This window comes from Bos indicus x Bos taurus, chromosome 11, assembly GCF_003369695.1.
Source record: "Bos indicus x Bos taurus breed Angus x Brahman F1 hybrid chromosome 11, Bos_hybrid_MaternalHap_v2.0, whole genome shotgun sequence".
Lineage (NCBI taxonomy): Eukaryota > Metazoa > Chordata > Mammalia > Artiodactyla > Bovidae > Bos > Bos indicus x Bos taurus.
Window position 1 is genome coordinate 95,040,798 of NC_040086.1, and position 14,775 is coordinate 95,055,572.

The 14,775-nt window shown below is 42.2% G+C and overlaps 1 protein-coding gene across 6 annotated transcripts in view; it reads right to left on the bottom strand.

Moving 5' to 3' along the window:
• Positions 1-9,196, bottom strand: part of GOLGA1 (golgin A1) — a 44,072-nt gene extending 34,876 nt beyond the window's left edge. Inside the window, exons 1-5 of one of the 6 annotated variants that reach the window (XM_027556253.1) lie at positions 9,045-9,160; positions 8,577-8,677; positions 8,170-8,219; positions 7,003-7,301; positions 1,752-1,842 (exon numbers count right to left, since the gene is read on the bottom strand). In XM_027556253.1, coding sequence (XP_027412054.1) covers positions 1,752-1,842; positions 7,003-7,137 — 226 coding nt within the window. In that variant the 5' untranslated portion in view covers positions 7,138-7,301; positions 8,170-8,219; positions 8,577-8,677; positions 9,045-9,160. Of the gene's footprint in view, positions 1-1,751; positions 1,843-7,002; positions 7,302-8,094; positions 8,220-8,576 lie in introns of all 6 variants that reach the window. The other 5 variants (XM_027556250.1, XM_027556248.1, XM_027556251.1 and 2 more) reach the window with 5 other exon arrangements.
• Between the last annotated feature and the right edge of the window lie 5,579 nt (positions 9,197-14,775).

Here is a 14,775-nt window from a genome sequence, read left to right on the forward strand (position 1 = left end):
AATTGGGCCTGGTCTGGCCATCACAAATGCCCTGCCACAAAAACCACTATTCTCTCATTACTGAAATCCAAATCTCAGTTTGCACTGTCCTTCCCATTCTTGGCAGTAGGACAGACAAAGGAATTCAATGAACAGCTCACTTACAGTCCACACGACTGAGTGACAGTGGTCAGGACAACAGCAAAACCCCCACCACAGCAGTGCCTGTGCAATCAAAGCACTGAACTCCCTAGAATCAAGTCAGCCACAGAACTGAGTGGCCTATGCCATACTGAAGGTGAAAGTCAGAATTAATTACCTGGGTAGCCAAAGAAGATAGTATGGCATAGTGGAAAAGTAGACAGGCTCTAGTTCAAATCCCAACTGAGTCAGTCCTGAGCTGAGAGACCTTAAGCAAATTACTGATCCTAAGTATTAGTTTCTTCATTTATGAAATTATGGTATTAACTGTATCTACCACAAAGGATGTATTAGATAATAAATGAAATGTTCTATTGCCTTAATTAGATAATAAACTAAGTGCTTTAGGCAAGTGGGATACAATGCTCAATAAAGGGTAGCTGCTATTGTGGTTGTTCTTCTTATTCATACTGAGCCTAGAACATAAATGCACTTAATTACTGTCAGTCTTCTTGCCTGTCCCTTCTCTAACATCAGTCAAGCCCAAACAATTTAGGGAAGATGCATATTACCTTACAGCTTTCTCCCCAACACTGAACAAGTGTAAAGTTATTTCACCTCTGTTACTGATACTGCTTACAGGCAGAGGTCACAGGATAATGACACTTGAGTTTCAAGCAGACTGTAGTGAAAAGCAGGGACTCTAGCATCAGGCAAATCTGGGTTTGGATTCCAGCTTTACCACCTACTACCTGTGTGACCTTAATCTCACTAAGTCTTGTTAGGCAAGAGTGAGAACAAAATGAGATAATGGGCTGTCTAGTAGCTGTGAGTTACGCTACGGGCCTTGATAACTAGACACACACAAATATCTCACACACAACTTGGTGAATTCTGTAGTCTGGTGCTTTCATTCCAGTCAAATGGGCCTAAGGCCAAGGGACAAAAACAAACACAGAAACCACTGACCACTTCACAGGCTGAAGCTTTCAGAATGTATCCACTGGCAGAAACCAAAGTAAGAACTCACAACTCTATCACAGACATGCCCTGCTCAGGCAAAGACTATAATGGGACTTGTGTACATTGTAAACTGCACACAAAAGACATAATGAGAGTTACAGCTTCTATACAGGCACTGAAGTCTGAAATACCACTAAAGAGCAGCCCAAAGACCCAGAATGATATTACACAGGTGATATGTATCTGAGCAAGTGGCAATGGAGCACCAAACCGTGTCTGGTGCTGAAGAATCCAGTATTTATAGCCCAAACCATGAAAACGCTATCCCTAGCCCTTTCCACCTGAAGCAAGCTCGGCCAATGGGAGAAAGATGGCTAAATCTACATATAATTTTTAATACATTTATATCCACAGCTAGAAATCTCAGGAGCAGAAAAACATAAGTTGTTTTTTTTTTTAACTTTAAAACTTCAGTTTTGGATTTACACTATTCAATACACTAACAAAAGAAGGAAACAAAGGGGGTACAAGTTGCTCCTTTTTGACTAAGAAGATCAAAATATGTTAGAATAGCTGTAAGGTTATGCTATGTGGCTTTTTAATAGGGAGAGAGGGTCAGGTGCAAGGCAATTTTCCCTTGGTTGCTTCTTATGAGTTCCTGGACATACCAGAAAGTCTGGCCTCTAATTTCCGTATCTGTTCATTCCTTCTCAAAAGCTGGGATGAAAGATCTTCTCTGGAGCTGCTTCCATCAGAAGCCTGTTGAGACAGAGACGCTGTATTCATATATGGATTTTTAGCAGCGTGAGACCACATAACCAGAAATCGACAACTCTTATTTCAGGTTTGGTTACCCGTTAAGTGATCACTAAAAAGCTTCTCTACCTATAAAGAAGAAGCAACAGTCTCTCCATCTATAAAGTGAGGAGATATAAGATGCAAAATAGATAAATTGTGTGTGTGTGTGTGTGTGCACATGGTATTGGAATACCTGGTGGGAAACAAATCCATTATCTTCCCGACCCAGGAATCGAACTGGGGTCTTCTGAACTGTGGGCAGATTCTTTACCAGCTGAGCTACCAATGATCATACTGTACCAAGTACATAACACAAAAAATATATTTTCAGATGAAAAAGTAAATCACTTTATTTTCCCAAAGGTAAAATCCTGGGGTAAAGGGAGGAAGGTTCTTTAGCAAGGGATTGAAGGCTGGGTGGTCTGTCACTGGGACTTTACTGGTGGTCCAGTGGTTGAGAATCTGCCTTCCAATGCAGAGGCTGTGGGTTTGATCCCTGGTCCAGGAACTAAGATTCCACATGCCCCAGGGCAACTACGCCTGTGTGCCACAGTGAAGGATCCCAAACACCACAACGAAGACCTTGCATGACACAACTGAGAACCAATGCAGCCATAAATGAACAAATATTTTAAAAAAGAATCTATCACTGACATTGATAAAGTTTCAGTATCTTCATCTATAAAACAAAGGGATATCAATCTATGGTTCTAAAATGCGTCAAAACCTTTAGCAGAAAATATATATTCAGTTAATTATTATATTAATGAGACATCAAATTTTCCCAATAATCTAGATTATTAAAACATATGGGCACTATTATTACTTTGGGCAATGTTTACTACTGCTAATAAATAAATCACTTTATCTTCCTACATTTGATTATAAAATTTTAAAAATACAGAAGAGTAGGGAGAGTGGTTTACTTTAACAACTGCTGATTTTTCACATTTGTTTTATCAAATTTTATTATAGTACTATAAATCACTTTTGACAAACACTTATAAAACATAAAAACATTTTCCTTTATAGCCACAATACCATTATTACACCTAACAAAATTAAAAATAATAGTATCTAATATCCAGTCCTCAGTCTTCCCCATTTATTGGCAAAATAATGAGTGGTTCAAAAATTCATTTTAAATATTTATTTATCCATCTACCCATTTACTCATCCAACATTTATGGAGACCCAGTCACAGGAATGGTTAAAGGGGGTTTCAGGAGGTGGCAGGCCCAGGCTAAAGTTACATCATCATCACTTATAATCTATAAGAACTTGGACCAGTTGGTCAACTTCTCTGTGCACTGGCTTCCTCACATGTAAAATGTGGTTAACAGACATAATCAGCATCACAGAGCTGTGACGAGGAGGTAAACAAATCAAAACTTGTCAGGTCTAAAACAGAGCCTGGCACATAATTAGCTTTAATACACAGCAGTAGAAACTATGATTATTATCGGCACTGAGACACCTATTCTTAGTATTGTTGTCCGCACTGCGAACAGTGATGAAAAGGAGTCCCTGTCTAAGCAGCAGCAGTTGCAGCAACTACCAATTACTAAGTGCTTAAGAGCCAGGCACTACTAAGTGTTTCACACACTGTGCAGAAAAGAGCTCATGTCGTAGGCCTGAGACTGCTGTCCTTGGCAAAGCCGGCTTGTAAGGTGACCCCCTGGCTAGCCCACAGGAACTTAGATTTTACAAGGGTTCTCACCATTCCTGGTAAGAATGGCTCATGGTACCTAAACCAATTGTACAAAAAATGTGATTTATGCCTAACACGTGAAAGGTTGCTGCTACGAGCTGTGAATGACGCTGGGATTCATGGCCTCCAGAGGAGATGAATTTGATCTGGGACCAAAGACGAAGCTTGATCACTCAGAGCTTTTGTGCAGCAAAGTTTTATTAAAGTATAAAAAGAGACAGAGAAAGCTTCTGACATAGACATCAGAAGGGAACAGAAAGAGTGCCCCCTTGTTAGTTTTCAGCATGAAGTTATATACCTGCTAGCAAGCTGCAGAGTTGCACCAGGCCCCTCACCCCCTCACTCCAACATGCATTTTGAGATAGCACTGGCACAGGTGAGTCACCCCCCCACCCACAATAAAACAATGGATATGAATCTTGAAGACAGGCAGATTTCCAAGCAAATACAAAATTCATTAACATGGCTTAAGAAAGACATTTCCATGAGAAAAAAAGCATTGGTTAGCTCAAGGTTTGAGATAAAGTTAAGTTCAGGCAGAACCAGCTGTCGCCATGATGACACAGGATTAGAAGAGAAAAGAAAAAGGAAAAAAAAAAATGTTTACCACTTGTAGTTTATTTCCTCCTGCCACTTGGGGACCTCTGGCCTCCCTACTGAGGCTATTAACCCTTTCACGTGTCTTCCTTCTAGAAGTCTGGAATTGTGGTAAATGCTAGGCAGAAGGTGCCTGTAAGACTAGCCTTCAGTAAAATTCCTGAGCGCTGAGTCTCTACTGAGCTTCCCTGATAGACAACATCTTCTCCTGTGCTGTCACAGTTCCTTGCTGAGGGAAACAAGTGTGCGCCAGGCAGCTCCCCTGGAAAGGACTCCTGGAAGCCTGTGCCTGCTTCCCTCCAGATTCTGCCCATGCACATTCCCCCTTTGCTAATTATGCTTCGTAATAAATGTTTTCCCTGTGATAAATGATAGCAGTGAATAAAACTATATGCTGAGTCCTGTGAACTCTTCTAATGAATAACTGAACTTAGGGGAGAACCCTCCCCCCACGACTCTGCAACACACAGACTTTAATAAAGATGGGTATTGTTCTTATTTTATAGATGAGGAAACTAAGGCACAGAAAAGTGAAAAAGACTCGCCCAAGGTTACACAATAACGGAAGAGCCATCAAACCCAGGTCTGCCTCCCTAACCTGACCTGGGCTCCCAACCACTACTCTATTGCCTCTCAAGCAGCTCCCAGTTTAGTGGAAGAGACAAAGAAGCAAATCATCAGGAACAATGCAGTGTAACAGGTGCTATTACAGAGGATGAGAGGGTCAAGAGACAGATACAGCCAGGAGGGATGAAGGTTAGAGAGGGTGAGGGGGCAGGTCAGGTCAAAAGGGCTTCCTGGAAGCAACATGTGAGCCAAGTCTTGCAGGATGAACAAAATCTGCCAGAAAAATGCAGAAGTGAGAGGAGGGGAACAGGAGAAGTTCCAGAGAGGAGATAGCATATGTGAACACTTGTAGGCATGATGCAAAGTTGTCTGTTCCATAAAGTACAGTAAGTTCAGTATGGAGGGAGCACAGGGTGTAGGAATGTAGAGTGAGATAAGGTGGATGGGTAAGCTGTGTCACGACCACAGGGGTTAACCATTATACATAACAATGACTTTGCACTTCATCCTGAAGATGATGGGAAGCCACAGAGAAGTTTGAAGCATCGGAGAGACATGAACAGATCTGTTTTGGGGAGTTAATAGAGGCAACCCACTCCAGTATTCTTGACTGGGAAATCCCACAGACAGAGGAGCCTGGTGGGCGACAGTCCATGGGACTGCAAAGAGTCAGACACGGCTTAGCAATTAAACAACAATAAATGGACTACTAGTAAGTGGAGTACAAAGGGTAAGTCTGAGACAGGAGATGGAAACCAAAATACTTGCTGACAGACTAGACACCAAGAAGTGAAGAAGAGTCTAAAATGTTGCCAAGCTTTCTTGCTGGTGACCTGGGGGACAAAGGTGCAAAGGTGGAAATAGAGTTAATACATTCAGGACTTGAAATACCAGAGGAAAGGTGCCTGGTTGGAGAGAGATATGTAATGAAAATCAAGAGTCTGGAGACAGGGAGTGAGGATCAGAATCAGAATTTGAATAAATTCAAACAGATAACTTCAGAAGTCACACAGCAAAGTATTTCCTGGATTCAAGCCAATTTCTATATCTGGAATGCATTTGAGATGAGAGACTTCACTTAGCGAGTCAGCATGATGCCAAGGCAAGTACCTCTGCCAGAGAACTCAGCATTAAAACTACATCCTTCAGCCTGGTGCTCAAATGTGCATTTATATTTCCTCTTCAATACAGGAGCCAGTAATTTAGATCTGGTAATCTATTATTCCACCCCAATAACCTAATAGCTTCTGCCATGTAATCTGACCTGAACAGGTAGTATAAGAGAGGAGGTCGACTCATCTGACCATGGAAACAACTCAAGTATCTATCACCAGTAAAAGACAGAGACCCACTGTGGCCTTTTTCAAATGCCAGGGTGTTACACAGCAGTAAAAATAAATGAGCCACGCGCAGTGCATTGTTCTTACAAAGTCTGAAAATAAGCAACAGGTTGTTTATGAATATATATGTATCTGGCAGGATATTTTAAAAAGCAAAGGAACAATATACACAAACTGTAGGATGGGTTATCTGAAGGGGAGGAAAGGGAAGGGAACCAGGAAGGAACACACAGTATTGACAAAAATCTAGCTCTCTGCCTAAGTGACAGACTTAAAAAGCATTCATTTTATTTTTATGCCCTATACAATATATTTACATTATATACATTCTTTTACATATATCAAGCTTTATAAATAACTTCTTTTAACTTATCTGACTTTAAGAAGATCCTGTCATATGCCACAGACACAATTTTAATCCCAAGGCATGATACTTACTTAACACAGTAGCATTCTCAAATCTTTCCAACTACAAAGATACTTTACAAATAAGGGACAAAGTGCAGCCATCAGTGCCATCTTTTCATCAATTTTCCCATAAAAACAGTGGTAATTCCCTGGCTAATTCCATGCCAAATGCACAGACTTCACTAAGTAACAATGACGTAAAGTATATATACGTGCAGAGACAACAGGCCAAAGTACTCTGAGAAACAGAATACAGAAGATGATGCACAAGGTTTTATATAGATGGAAAAAAGAGTACAAGAGGAGAAAGTAGAGAATATGGAAAGAGACCCGCGAAAAAAAAAAGAAAAGCACCTCAGAATAAGAAGAATCAGATATAAACTACAAATCATCTTTGCAATTTTAAAAGAAAATACTTACCGGAATGATTCTGTGAAATACTATTTTTTAAATATAATGAGGCTGTACCAAATATTAAGAACTACAGAAGGTACTTACAAAGTCATCTCCTGAGTCAGCTCCCATGGAGGCAACGGACTCTTTGCTCACTGATCGTGGGATCCTAGTAGCACCTCCTGGCCTCTGAGCGACAGCAGTCTCTTCTGCAATTTTCTTCTTCAGTTTTGCAAACATTTTGCTGTGTGGCTCTCCTACACTGATGACCAGTGCTTGACCGCTACAACAATTGTTAGGCCAGCAACCAGGAATTCCGAGACAGGTGCCTAAAAAGGCCCAGTTATCCAAACTAGCTGCATTCCCACTGAAATGAAGGCCAAAGGTCTGTGGCACAGGAGTATCTATAAATCAGATGAAAGAGAGCTCTAAATTAAACATCAGAGAAATTTCCTATCTGGGTTGCTTTGTTAAGCTTTAGGTTTCAAAATTAAGTTTCATAATTTTACATGCACACTTACTAGGACACAATTACTAAACATTTACAAAGCACTCAGGTGTGACAGATGCATATACAGATAAGAAAATCCAGTTTTAGGGAGGTGAAGTAATATGCCAAAGATTGTGTGGCTAAAGTGCAGTGCTTTGGAACCCAGGAACCCACAAGTCTTTACTCTTTTTTTAAATTACATCACATTGGCTGTGGCATACAACACATTAAGCAAAATTTCCCAGGGGAAACATTAACATAATGTTTTTGAATTCTTCCCCTAATAATATTAAGTATGACTACAGTTTAGACAAAAACATGTAACTCAATACAGGGAAAAGATGTAATGTTCTGATGTTCCAAGATGGTGTGGAATCAGCTGTTCACTAGAAAATGTTGACAACTTTTTTCTAAAAAAAACAGGAAAGCCAGCCAACTGCACTGTATCAGGAAACATCCTTAAATGTTTCCTGGAAATGCTGTGTGGTTTTCTTAAAGAGTGATTAAAATTACCTCGTTAGTTTCTTTTTTTGTACAATGTGTTCCATGATACTACACACCAGATTCAAACATCTCTTCCTCCCATCATGCATGAAACATTAACATTCTGGTTCCAATCTTAACTTCTGATGTTTTCTGGCGGATATCTAAGCTCTGCTCTAAGACCTCTAATGAGGAAGCTCTAAGATCTACAAATGACTGCTTACCACTTCTGAGCATCCATTTAAGTCTGTGCAATTCTTCAAAAGTTTGCCTTCAGTGTCTGTAAACCACCTACTCACCTGGCTTATCTATTAGATTTAAAACAGCTTGGAGGTCAAAGCTTTCTGTCCTGCATGAAGACAAAGATAAAATGCATTGGATATTTCCTCTCAAGTGTAAGGTCAAAATGTTGGGGGGACGGGCAGAGTGGAAGAGGAGGCAGGAAGGATCAAGGTGGGGGGTGGGGGGAGAGAAAACCTGTCATTACCATAATCCTCAGTGGTCTACCCTCCCTCACCCTGGTCTTTGCATTTGTGATTTGCCTGAGAGTTTCACTTAAAGGCACAAAGAACAGAATCTCTCATTGTAGTAAGTGGGTAAACTCATTTCGCCTTGGGAGCCCTGAGCACGACAACTTCAATGAGATTAAGGTCTTCCCAGGGCCAGTATTTATTTCAGTTGATTCTGACAGTCACACACTATTTACCTGGCCAGAACCCCAGAGCCTTGATTCACATTCAGAAAATCGCTGAGAAAAAGGACGGCAAAGTTGGAAGACGACTGCCAAATGCTCGGGGGGCCAGCCACCTGCCACGGCAGTTTCGATCCCACTCACTCAGGCTCCTCCCAGACCCGCCCGTACGTGGACTGTCAAAGCCAGGAGGGACCCAATGTCTCTCCCACTTGACAGCAGGGGAACTGAGACCCAGAAATGAGGAGTGACTTGTCTAAGGTCGCGCAGGTGAGCGGTGGAGGGGGGGAGTTCCGGGACCCCAGGTTCCAGATTCCCAGGCCGAAGAGCCCGCCTCTGCCCCCACCCTCGCCCTGTCCGGCACCCTGGCACTGCCCCCCCGGCTTGGGTCCTGGGCAACCCAGTCGGCGCCGCTTTGGGGGCACACCGAGGCCACCGAGGGAAATAGAGGCCTGCTCCCGTCTCCGGCCCCCGCCCGCCCACCTGCCGCTCTCTGGGCAGCCGGCAGAGCCCCGCCTCCGGGGCCTCTCGTGAGCGCCGGCCCGCGTCACCAGCCCCCACGGCCGGCCGGCGAGCAGAGCAGCGACCCGGAACCGCACTTCCACCAGAGCGCCGGAAGTGGCTGCGCGCGGGGCTGGCCCACCGCGCGCATGCGCCTGAGCGCGGCCTCCGCGAGCTTCGGGATGGCGGTTGGACCGGAACCGCTGGAGGGCGCGGGCAAAGGCGCGGGGCTGGCCGCTCGCTGAGGCCGGCCCGCCACGTCAGCAAGCGGCCAGACCTGCGTAGGAAGACTGGGTAGCAGAAGCCTTTCTTTTCCTTTTTTTTTTTTTCCAAAATAGGGGACGGTGCGGAGCGGGGGAGTGGTAGGAGCCTGGTGGCAAAAGGGAAAGAACCGATGGCTGCGGTGGTGCCAGCTTGTCTCATAGAAACCTCAGGTCGTGGCTGCGTTGGGCCGACCCAGAGTTTCATTTCCCTTTCTGCATCCCAGTCTGCACCCTGCATGTCCCTGTCACCTTCCTCACGCGGGAGCCTGTGGCTCCATACATCAGTCAGTGTTGGGAACTCGCGTTTTGTCACTTGTGTTTTGTGCCTGTGATCTACTGTAGGCTACACGTTTTATATTGCAATCCAGGTCACTGAAAGAAAAGTTTTAAGAATCTAAAGTCAGTTCAGTCGCTCAGTCGTGTCGACTCTTTGCGACCTCATGAACCGCAGCACGCCAGGCCTCCCTGTCCATCACCAACTCCCAGAGTCCACCCAAACCCATGTCCATTGAGTCGGTGATGCCATCCAACCGTCTCATCCTCTGTTGTCCCCTTCTCCTCCTGCCCTCAATCTTTCCCAGCATCAGGGTCTTTTCAAATGAGTCAGCTCTTCGCATCAGGTGGCCAGAGTATTGGAGTTTCAGCTTCAACATCATCCCTTCAATGAACACCCAGGACTGATCTCCTTTAGGATGGACTGGTTTGATCATCTTGCAGTCCAAGGGACTCTCACGAGTCTTCTCCAACACCACAGTTCAAAAGCATCAATTCTTCGGCGCTCAGCTTGCTTTATAGTCCAATTCTCACATCCATACATGACTATTGGAAAAACCATAGCCTTGACTAGACAGACCTTTGTTGGCAAAGTAACGTCTCTCCTTTTTAATATGCTGTCTAGGTTGGTCATAAGTTTCCTTCCAAGGAGCAAGCGTCTTTTAATTTCATGGCCGCAATCACCATCTGCAGTGATTTGGGAGCCCTGAAAAATAAAGTCAGCCACTGCTTCCCCATCTATTTGTCATGAAGTGATGGGGCCAGATGCCATGATCTTAGTTTTCTGAATGTTGAGCTTTAAGCCAACTTTTTCACTCTCTTCTTTCACTTTCATCAAGGGGCTCTTTTACCATATAACAAACACCCTCTTCCAACAACACAAGAGAAGACTCTATACATGGACATCACCAGATGGTCAACACCGAAATCAGATTGATTATATTCTTTGCAGCCAAAGATGGAGAAGCTCTATACAGTCAGCAAAAACAAGACCAGGAGATGACTGTGGCTCAGACCATGAACTCCTTATTGCCAAATTCAGACTCGAAGAAAGTAGGGAAAACCACTAGACCATTCAGGTATGACCTAAATCAAATCCCTGATGATTATACAGTGGAAGTGAGAAATAGATTTAAGGGCCTAGATCTGATAGATAGAGTGCCTGATGAACTATGGAATGAGGTTTGTGACATTGTACAGGAGACAGGGATCAAGACCATCCCCGTGGAAAAGAAATGCAAAAAAGCAAAATGGCTGTCTGGGGAGGCCTTACAAATAGCTGTGAAAAGAAGCGAAGCGAAAAGCAAAGGAGAAAAGGAAAGAAAGAAACATCTGAATGCAGAGTTCCAAAGAATAGCAGGAAGAGATAAGAAAGCCTTCTTCAGCGATCAATGCAAAGAAATAGAGGAAAACAACAGAATGGGAAAGACTAGAGATCTCTTCAAGAAAATCAGAGATTCCAAAGTAACATTTCATGCAAAGATGGGCTCGATAAAGGACAGAAATGGTGTGGACCTAACAGAAGAAGAAGATATTAAGAAGAGGTGGCAAGAATACACAGAAGAACTGTACAAAAAAGATCTTTACGACCCAGATAATCACGATGGTGTGATCACTGACCTAGAGCCAGACATCCTGGAATGTGAAGTCAAGTGGGCCTTAGAAAGCATCACTACGAACAAAGCTAGTGGAGGTGATGGAATTCCAGTTGAGCTATTCCAAATCCTGAAAGATGATGCTGTGAAAGTGCTGCACTCAATATGCCAGCAAATTTGGAAAACTCAGCAGTGGCCACAGGACTGGAAAAGGGCAGTTTTCCTTCCAATCCCAAAGAAAGGCAATGCCAAAGAATGCTCAAACTACCGCACAATTGCACTCATCTCACACACTAGTAAAGTAATGCCCAAAATTCTCCAAGCCAGGCTTCAGCAATATGTGAACCGTGAACTTCCTGATGTTCAAGCTGGTTTTAGAAAAGGCAGAGGAACCAGAGATCAAATTAACAACATCCGCTGGATCATGGAAAAAGCAAGAGAGTTCCAGAAAAACATATTTCTGCTTTATTGACTATGCCAAAGCCTTTGACTGTGTGGATCATAATAAACTGTGGAAAATTCTGAAAGAGATGGAAATACCAGATCACCTGATCTGCCTCTTGAGAAATCTGTATGCAGGTCAGGAAGCAACAGTTAGAACTGGACATGGAACAGACTGGTTCCAAATAGGAAAAGGAGTTCGTCAAGGCTGTATACTGTCACCCTGTTTGTTTAACTTATATGCAGAGTACATCATGAAAAACGCTGGGCTGGAAGAAATACTAGCTGGAATCAAGATTGCCGGGAGAAATATCAATAACCTCAGATATGCAGATGACACCACCCTTATGGCAGAAAGTGAAGAGGAACTCAAAACCCTCTTGATGAAAGTGAAAGTGGAGAGCGAAAAAGTTGGCTTAAAGCTCAACATTCAGAAAACGAAGATCATGGCAATCGGTCCCATCACTTCATGGGAAATAGAAGGGGAAACAGTGGAAACTGTTTATTTTTCTGGGCTCCAAAATCACTGCAGATGGTGACTGCAGCCATGAAATTAAAAGACGCTTACTCCTTGGAAGGAAAGTTATGACCAACCTAGATAGCATATTCAAAAGCAGAGACATTACTTTGCCAACAAAGGTTCGTCTCGTCAAGGTTATGGTTTTTCCTGTGGTCATGTATGGATGTGAGAGTTGGACTGTGAAGAAGATTGAGCGCCGAAGAATTGATGCTTTTGAACTGTGGTGTTGGAGAAGACTCTTGAGAGTCCCTTGGACTGCAAGGAGATCCAACCAGTCCATTCTGAAGGAGATCAGCCCTGGGATTTCTTTGGAAGGAATGATGCTGAAGCTGAAACTCCAGTACTTTGGCCACTTCATGTGAAGAGTTGACTCATTGGAAAAGACTCTGATGCTGGGAGGGATTGGGGGCAAGAGGAGAAGGGGACGACAGAGGATGAGATGGCTGGATGGCATCACTGACTCGATGGACGTGAGTCTGAGTGAACTCTGGGAGCTGGTGATGGACAGGGAGGCCTGGCGTGTTGCGATTCATGGGGTCGCAAAGAGTCAGACACAACTGAGCAATTGATGTGATCTCATATAGTGCACTCTGAATCATTAGAAAAACCACGCTAGTGTCAGCACACTACGTTCATTTCACTAGTCACGAATGGGCCTCCAACTTTTGACAGATGAAGGAAGTCCAGACAGGTAAAACTGCCTTGTACAAAGGTACAGTACAAATTGGTAAACTACATCGGGTCTCCGGACTCAACGCCAGCTGAGGCAGACGTTCCACACTGAAGCTCTATGTGTTTCTGCCCAAACCCAACACCAGCCGGAGCGCCAGCAGCTTTATCTCAATTCCCTGAAACAATCCTGCCCTCAGCATGTCCCAGTTCTGACCACGAGGAGCAGGGCAGGGAAAAAACCAAGACTAGGACTCAGAAGAAATTTACTGCAACAACACCAAGGAATCCTAAACCTCAAATGGTTTCAACTGTCTGAAGAATTATCTGAAAAGAAGCAAACCCTGTCCAGTTTAGCGCTTATGTTGTTAGCAATTCTGAAGAAGTAACAAAAACTTTAAGCAAATAATTTTAATGTTTATTTTTATATTGATGATACACTTAATATATATGTGAATTCAAGATACAAAATTCATTTACAAGAGTTCACATCTGATGAATGTAATCACATTCCTAGAGAGAACATTTATCAATGCAAAAATGTCTTCAATACACTGATGACAAAAATCAAATCTTCTGTAATCTTATTCAATAAACATCAAAACAATGTTTAACTCTTCATCCTCTAGTATTTAAGTGCCCCTCAAGGTGGTAGGCACCATGTAACAGAAGAAAACATTGGAAAAACAAGGGCCTACTGAATCCTCTGCAGAATCACAGTGTTTACTCTGAAATTCATTTAGTGAAGTAGTAGAAGGCTTGCTATCCTTTATGACAAATCACATATCACACAAGAGTCAAAAGTGATGATCAGGAAAATAAAATGTTTTGGTAACTTCTTAATTTCTAAAATCTATGACATATTAACCATAACAGACATAGCAGAAAAATGCTGCTGAGAAGGAACACAATAAAAAAATCCTTAAGAGTATGTATGGCTTAAGCAATTTAGAAACACAACAGGTAAGACTTTTACAATGCCACAATTGTTCAAGTCAAATGATATTGACAATGTAATTTTCCCCCTTAGTCACTGGTAGTAAATAGCCCCTTCAAATGTAATTCTATTGAGAACACATATAAAACTAGTGAATCCAAACGGTTTGTTGCGCTCACCGAGCTGAGCTGATGGATTTTGTTCTAAAGTATTAACCCACAATACCCAAAATTTAATACAGATGAGCAACAAGACTACATTTCAAGGATTACAGTGATTTGTGAATAGCTAGATAGGCAACCAAATAGTTTCATCATTTGCACAACAGATTAGCAGCACTTGGTAAGTACGGTTATGTGAAAATTATTGTGCTTCAATCTCTCAAAGAGAGCTAATAAATATAACTCTAGAATCCTTATAGTGTACAATTCTATAACATTTCAGTTACAGACAAGCACAATTTTTAAAAAGTATTTCACACCACTAGAAAATCAAATAATTATATTTTCCAAATGTAATTTCTTCTATGATCGAAACAAGTGCATTTCTGCCTAATATCCATAATATAGACAATAGGTTCACCATTATTTTCAGGGAAAAAAGATCAAGTATAACATTTTAATTCCTATTTGATTATCTTAACCCTTAGTGATGATATAAATAAAAAGATATTCAACCTTACAATGGAAAACTACTCAGAGAAAATAATAATGTGGCCTGAAATGACAAAATTCTTTAGTGCTAAGTAGGAAATGACTTAAAACTGCTTTATCACATTCAATGATGAATGAAACCACTACTTTTACTGGTGCTACACAGTGAAGATAACCTATTTGAATAAATTCTTTCACTTGTAAGCTCTACTATGAAAATGTAGGACATTGCATCTGCCTTTCCTATTACCTAAAACCTTTCTACTTTGACAGGAAGAAGCCTCCAAAATATATCTGATTGTTGAGTGGCAAGGTTTATTAAAAAACAATAAATAAAAAACAGCTGGAGAACTAGCCATATG